At 37.5% G+C, this 8,075-nt stretch overlaps 1 protein-coding gene across 2 annotated transcripts in view; it reads left to right on the plus strand.

Annotated features, from left to right (window-relative positions):
* The first annotated feature begins 2,140 nt into the window (after nucleotides 1–2,140).
* Nucleotides 2,141–8,075, plus strand: part of LOC107727993 (astrotactin-2-like) — a 236,493-nt gene continuing 230,558 nt past the window's right edge. Inside the window, exons 1-2 of one of the 2 annotated variants that reach the window (XM_016538046.1) lie at nucleotides 2,141–2,251; nucleotides 6,833–6,979. In XM_016538046.1, the coding sequence (XP_016393532.1) occupies nucleotides 6,850–6,979 (130 nt within the window). In that variant the 5' untranslated portion in view covers nucleotides 2,141–2,251; nucleotides 6,833–6,849. Of the gene's footprint in view, nucleotides 2,252–6,750; nucleotides 6,980–8,075 lie in introns of those variants that run through there. The other variant, XM_016538051.1, reaches the window with a different exon arrangement.

Below are 8,075 nucleotides of genomic sequence, written 5' to 3' on the forward strand. Positions count from 1 at the left end.
GTCTTCTTTCCTATTGGCTGTCGCTCCCGAAAGTCGCTTCTCATTTGCATAAAGTTGAAGGATTCTGAACTTTATCGCATCGCTGGACACGCCCCATCCGTCGCCAACGCCCGCTGTCGCACTTGTCGCCGGAAATCGCCAGCTCTCCATTGAAATGAATGGGATCTTGTCACTTTGTCGCTTGTAGTGTGAACGGGGCTTAAGGGTACAGCACCCAGGTTCACATTGCTAAGCCACTAGTTAATTTCTCTGGGCTTCACTAGCCCAGAAACACATTTAAGTCAAGTCACTAGTTTTACGCTATCTGGTCAACTGATCAGGTACACACAGCTATAGTCCACTAGCGTTAAGCCATTCGGCAAAGCAGGCCCAGGCTCACATACTGTATGTATATATTAATATATATATAATTTAACAAGATTCCAAGACTTCCAAGAGTTTCAATGTGACCTTGATATAACTAACTAACTAAATCAATAAATAAGCAAATAAAAAAAAAAGTCACAAGGCTAGTTAACATGTTCAGTTATTTGTGGCTGTATATAATGTGACTGCAGGCAGGATGCAGCTTTTTCCTTTGATGGCCGTTCAAATGTTGCCCTGAATGCTGAGAAACACAAATTTATTTCCAGCAGCATACTTACAGTATATTGCCTGTTTGTTTCGAAAGGCTCTTAAAAGCATGAAATTGACTTGTTTTGTACTTTTCCCTTTTAGTGAAGGGCTTGATTCTGTGATATTATAGTCCTCCTCCCAAGGCAAGCATCACCATTGTTATTGCTCACAGTTCTTCCACAAACTCCAGTTGCACCTTTTCCCACACCATTTGTGCTACGGATGTGAAAGAGACCTTAAATCATACAGATTGTGAGAGGTTTGTTGTTACTTTTCTGAATGATCAGGCTTGCAATTTTTACCAGGAGGATGATAAAACCCATAGACCTACATTAAACCCAAGCCATATACAGACCATAATATATATCATAGAGATTTTGGGCAGACAAAACATGTGGCGGAGGGTTTTGCACAAGCAAGCACCGCCCATTTATGTATTCACTGTTATCTTTTGCAGTGTATTCTCCCTTGCAAAACTCATAGTTAAAAGAAATAAGAAAAATAAATTGCCTAGGAAATTTATTTCGCTGAGTTTCAGCCCTTTTCATTATGGTGGTGTCGGTCTACAGTAAATCGATCTGTATCAAAAGCTGCAGGGGTAGAACTGCTGAAAACCTGCTCACTATCAGACCAGGGGCTCTGAGCAGAAGGGACAGAACAGGGTTCATTATTGATTCCTCAAGAGCTGTTTGCTCTTCTGAGCTGCTATAGCCATGAATTATACCTCATACTCCATCTGTGCTGATAGCTGAGCTATTTTCAAGAGGATGTTGTGGGTGTGCATTCGAGGACATGCAAAAATATAAACATGTCATACTCAGAGTTCGGAGAGGATCCATCTCCACGGTTCTGTTTTTTTATATATATATATTTATATTTGTTTTCTTGTCGAGCTGTGTTTTTCAGTTTTGAAAATGGTCATTGATAAACAGCTTAGACTGAAGTTATCCTCTGAGTTATTGCATTGCAGACAGACACATTTTATGTGTATATGTGACCCGTGCTGGCAAAATGAGTCGGAATGCACGCAGGGTAATTTTGAGATACACGCAAAAAAGTGAAAAGTGGCGATTTTAGTCGAATTTGAGATTTTCATAAAAATTAGTTCATTAAACCCTTATCTAGCAATCCCAATGCTCCAAAATAGCAATTAAACATCTAAAATTATCGTTATTTGTAAGTTTTCTGAGAGGAGTACCTTTTCTCCGCTCATTTCTCGCTGACTGTCATCCAAAGCGCCCGCATAAAGGCGCGTCCGACTGTGCGCAATCCCGATAAATATACATATTGTCACAATCCCCAGCTGGAGTGCCCATGAACCACCAGAGGGCACTCCACCCCAGACTGTTGTTACACTCTCACAGACTACATTCCCCATAATCCTTTGCCAGACTCATCACTTAATTGCATTCACCTGTGTCTTGTTACCCCGTTACATCTGTGTTTTCTGAGTCACATAGCGAAACCTTGTTAGTTGTAACACTGCATTTCTGAGCACTCTCCCAGGTTTATGTCTCTTGTTTTTTTTTTATCTCTTGCCTGTTTCTGAGTTTTGACTGAGTTCCCTGCATTGTCGTTTGTCTGGATTGCCTACCTGGGTTTTGACCTGCTGCCTGTATTTTGGATCACGTCTCTGGTCTGTCCTAAATAACATTTGGATCTCCTATCTTTCAAGTCTCCAAGCAGTATGTTACACATATACACAGAATTACAGTATTCATGCAAGCATAATCTGTTATGTCTTAAGTGTCCGTTTGGCGAACTGTTGGGGAAAAACATCTGTGTAACATTATATTAGATCCGTGCATTACAGTAGGTCTTAATATATAGGCCGTCTGTCTCATTAATGTTAATCTAACGATAAAAGAAAAGAGGGAATCACTCACTGCTCTTGATTTACCTGCTTTTTGTAGTTTTAATAATCTATTTATTTGTAATGAACTCACTAAAGGGATTTTAACATTTGATTTAGTTTTTCTTACTTGAATGCTTTTGCTTAGATGTAAAATGAAAAAATAATGCGTTATTTGTTTTTTTCTTAAATTAGTTCTACTGTTTTTTTTTTGTTGTTGTTGTTTTTTTTGCATCTGTTCTTATAATAACTAAGATTAAAAAAAAAGATTATTAATATAGTAATTATTATTAAGAAAATAACTGGAGGGAAAGATGCAACGTTGCTCTGTGCTTTGGAACCATCAGAAAACTTTAACTCGATTTTTCTCAAAATTGACTTTGCTGACTCCATCGACGCGTGTAGCTCAGTCATTTTCCGTCTGATTCCAACAAATCATACATCATTCTGAGGAAATTTACAGGAAAATGTGAAAATAAAAATTGCGTGTTGTGACTCATTTTGCCAGAACAGGTCTAGGGCTGCTAAATCGAAATGGAATCGAGATCGCGATTCGACAGAAGCTGCGATTGTCACAGGTCACATGTGTTTGTGAATCTAACCAGTGGTTGTCATGTTTTATATGTACTGTATGCATGAGCGTTATCATTGCACAGCCAGTAGTGTTGTTGAGCATTGTGTGGAAGATGCTCTCTAGCATGAAGGACACACAAGTGTGAAGCTCTGCTAAGCTTTGTCAAGGACTTGCTCATTCACTTCTGAAACCCGAGAGAGAGCGTGTGTGTGAGTGTGTTCAGTGTTAACATGCTGTTGTGTTCGTACATATGCTAATGTGCTCTTAGGTCTTTCACAGTGATTGCGGCCCATTTCACATTTAAAGTTGTGTCATTAAACCTATTATTTCAGTGACTGTTCAACAACTAAACACTGCAATATTCCTCCCTTTATGTATCAAGTTGTTTTATGTATTAGTCACGCATATGAATCATTGTTGAAATACTTAATACAATTTGTCAGTATAAAGGGATTTATTTAGCAAAAAATATATCAGGGGGAAAAAAAATAAACTAGCTGGTTCATTTTCAGGAAGTAGTGCCATTTAAGCTAATGCCATACAAACAAACTAACTAACAAATAAAAAGGTGGATGCGTCCTAGATTAGTGGTCAATGGGTTATTCAATGGTGATTCTTAAAATATTACCCCTAAACCTAAATATGTAGGTAGCAATAGTTATTTATAAACCCTACAAGCCCAAATGTGTTATTTATTTCCGTCCTGTCACAGTTGGTTTGGAATTTATGTGCTTAAATTTGAAAATGGGCTACATTTGTAAGATCTGGTTGTATCATTGTATTTCTGTGTGCATGTCTTGTAATAAATCATACATTGTAATTGGAAGACAATATTGATAAACCATTTTAAAACAATCCTGTTAAATGCTTTTACACCACATCACTTTATTCACATTCAATATTCTTGTGTGTTGGGTCAATAACACATTTGCTATTGGGATTAATGTAGCGTTCTTATTCAGAATTCAGCTCAGACTAGTTCTCGAATATGCATTCTAGCGACAGTGTGCAATGGACACCATATTAAAATACTCTGACAATGTTTTCTTCATGACTATGCAATGGTGCCTCCACACAAAATCTACAGAGCAAAACATACTGTGTGGCCAATGTAGTCCGATTCTGAAGAATGACTCACGACTCTGCAAGCCAGTGGATCAAAATCATAAAGCATAACAATTGCATTTTTTTTTTTTTATGAACAGGCGACCAAAAAAAAAAAAAAATCTGTTTTCAGTCTAAGTTAATTTATATAAGTAGTAAGGATATAACTGTTGTAAATGTGTGGATTTTGGCCTCAGTATTGACAGTTTTATACATCCAAGAAGAATTGTTCCAAACCACAGAACCATTGCAACACCGAGGAGCACACAGTTGTGATGTTGTGTGCCTGAATGGTTCAGTGTTTTTGAATAAATCAGTTGAGTGACTAATACAATGACTCACTAACCCTAACCCTAAAACCAGGTATTACAATGTAACTGTTGCATAAAAGTATTTAAAATGTTTACAAAGTAGGAATAATATAAATATTTTAAAAGGATTCAAGGTTTTGATCTCTCTTCTCTTTTTTTACTTGACTGTTTTTCATTCCTCTCAATGTATTAAAGACATGTTTCCGGTTTTAAATTGTGTCATGCAAATTGGCCTATAAAATAATGTGCAACACTTTACAGTAAGGTTCAATTTGTTAGCATTAGTTAACTGCATTACTAACATGAACTAACAATTAAAATACTTCTAAAGCACTTATTAATCTTAGCTATTGTTAATTTAAACATTTACGGATACATAATTACAATCAAAAGTTGTATCTGTTAATATTTGTCATGGATTTGAGCTAACATGAACTAACTATTAATTTTAACACCGATTAATAAATGTTATAACAAATGCATTACTAATGCGACCTTATTGCAAAGTATTACCAAATAATGTTTTAAGATGTGCTACATTGCATTCCACAGTAAGATCTATGAAATACTGTGTGCATATCCTGTTTCTGTTGTTTAAGAGCGTCCCAGTTATTCATGAGTTCAGAACCACTTCCAGATGTTGACTTCATCTCATTTTTGTTTATTTTACACTTTTGTTTGCCTGTGTCCATGTCCACCGGTTTCAAATCCACTTACCCAGTTCCCATTATCCGTTTTTTGAAAATATCTTCTGGATCTCCAGTCGAGATTGTGCTAATAACCGTGGGCTGTTCACCGACGGCTACAGTTAGGAACAGATTGTTCTGGAAGAGACGTGAGATACTGTGAATGTTGCACTGTGACGAACAAGCCAGGTGTGACCCCTTGGAGGAGCGCTGAACAAGGCAGAGACAACAAAACTAATACAAGCATCTGTGAGATGTTTGAATGCAATCTACAGAAATCTCAGGTTCTTGAAGTTGTTTGAAGAGGAGTTACTTCACTTTTTATTTCACCCCACCAGGCCCTCTATAACACTTAGTCGGGTGTATCTCAGCTCAGTTTCCAAGACAACAGTGATTATATATTATTTTCAGGCTAACACTGATATCTAAGTCCTGTCGGATAATGATGAAAACCCATTATCTGTTAATCTGCACAAAGAAATCAGTCAAGTCTTAACAAGGACTTTTCTAAACTTAGCTAATTAAAGAACAGAATAAGAGTTTGTTTGTTTGTGAAGGCCGCCAATATGTCCAAAAGAATATTATTTCTTGCTTGTTGGGAGCTGGTACTGGTATTAATTAATGGTATTAATGTTACCTGTTCATTATTACATGCTGTTCTTTGACTTCAAAGCATCTGATCTTCACCAAAGCTGCCAAAACCTATTTGTCGGTTCTTACTAGATGTGGATATTTCAGAGTTTAAGTTTAACCTCTGTCTCGCAGACGAATTACTGCAGTTGGACTTTAAGCTTTGTTTTCTATGTTACATAAATCTGATCGTCATCACAGAGCTTTGAGACATGGGAATAAACACTCTCACTCCTACGTCCACTCTACAGGGAGCTCGCGGATTCAATTTATGGCCAGGCTGTCCCCAGAAAGGATCAGGACACTTGCCTTTCCTCGTTTTATTGTAGCATTAGAGCTGCTTGCTGTATTAAGTGGTCCAAATTGACCTTTCTCTAAGCTCCGCCCCTCTTCTGGTTATCTTTGCTCACTCAGGCAAGCTTTATAGATCGTTCCATTGAAATTAAGTGGAGAATTCTGAGAACAGCTTGGAAAATGTATTATATTAGACAGTGGCATGATTAAACTGATTCAGATACTGATTCAGACGCAAGAAAAAAAAAATTACAAGCAACTAAAAAAAGAAAAGCTTTCGAAACATTGAGATGAGTGTGAGTGAACAGAATCGTTCCTGATGTTTCTACAATATCCTCAGCAGTGTAGAGGAGACCGGAGAGTGTAACACTCATACATAGTTATTTTTGCAAATCAGCATATTAGAATGATTTCTGAAGGATCATGTGATACTGAAGACTGGAGTAATGATGCTGAAAATTCAGCTTTACATCACAGGCGTAAATTACATTTTACAAAAAAAAAATAAATAATAAATTGTAATATTTTCAAAATATTGCTGTTCTTACTGTATTTTTGATCAGCCTTGGTAAGCAGAATAAACTACTTTTAAAAACAGTCTTAGCAAAGACCAAACTTTTGAACAATGGTATAGATTAAAGAAAGAGCAAAAGCTTGCCTGATAATGGTGGAAGGCAGCAGTTCATTTGATGGTGAGTGGGAGAGGTGTGACGTCATGTGAAATCACAGCAGGAGTCTAATCGTGTTCTTCTCTCTGTTCCCACAGGCTGCCCTCAGAGTCCCATGAGCAAAGCTTCGCTAACACTGATCACTGTCTGCACGTGTGTGGTGGCGGTCGTGTACGGCACGCAAACGTCCTGTCCTCTCACCGTCAAGGTCACGCTCCATGTTCCTGAACACTTCATCGCTGACGGTGAGCAATCTACAGACAACCACAATGAATTATTTTAAGACCATAAGGAACCTTTTTTTTGTCGTAGTGCCTTTTTACTGCATTAAAGTAGATTCAGAACAACAACACAAACAAAATGTTAATGATATCAACATTTATTTACCTGTTACCAACATGGTGAATTGTAGGCCTTTTTTATGTTTACTGTGATGTATTTAGGAGACTCTTATGTCTAAAGTGACTTGCATTGTGTTCAAAGTATCTTTACATTGTTTATTAGTTCATGCATTTGAATGAACAACCTTGGTGTCAGAAGGCAAAATTATATTTTGCTGCTTCGCAAACACTTTCAAAGTGAACTAACAATGCCTTCAGATTTATCTGAAACAGATTTAAGTGGCTCGTGTTTCACGGGACTCGTACCCAAGTACTTTACATAACAAGTGCAATGCTGTACCAGGTGCGCTTCTGAGCAAGTTTACTATGTCACAAAAGCCACACATATGGAGCTAGTTATGTAATGCAAACATCAAAATGCATTAGTCTACAAATCATGCACTATGATGAAAGTATTTTGAGCTCATAAAATAGTATTAAAATAGTAAAGTGCAATGCTGTACCGGGTGCGCTACTGAGCAAGTTTACTACAGGGTTCCAAACTGCGACTAAAACGGTCGCATTTGCGACCAAAAATATTAAATTGCGAGTGAAGTTTTTGCTGAGGTCGCCACTGGCGACTAGGCCTATGTATTTACATGTTATAACTTAAAATTTTGCATGTAATGCTTTATTCCTGATTGTTTTGCGATCACATCTTTTGTTATGTTCGCGTATTAAACTTGAGACGATGCGCATCAAATTTTTAGTGGAAAAAAGATTTTCAAACAGTCCTCATCTCTGCCGCACGGCAGCGTTTTCGCACACAGTCTGCTAAACGCAGCTCAGTTGTGCAGCACGAGAGAGATTGAAGTGATGGAGACGTAAGAAGTGAAAGTGCAGAAAAACAGCGTCTATTTCGTGCACAACTTGAACAAAGTACAACGAAGCTGTCAGCTGTGTGGATCTTGGCAATATCGTTAACAATTCTCGTTTATAATCATTACTAATATGGCTTCTT

This window comes from Sinocyclocheilus rhinocerous, unplaced genomic scaffold, assembly GCF_001515625.1.
Source record: "Sinocyclocheilus rhinocerous isolate Xijiao unplaced genomic scaffold, SAMN03320098_v1.1 scaffold1364, whole genome shotgun sequence".
NCBI classification, from domain to species: Eukaryota; Metazoa; Chordata; class Actinopteri; order Cypriniformes; family Cyprinidae; genus Sinocyclocheilus; species Sinocyclocheilus rhinocerous.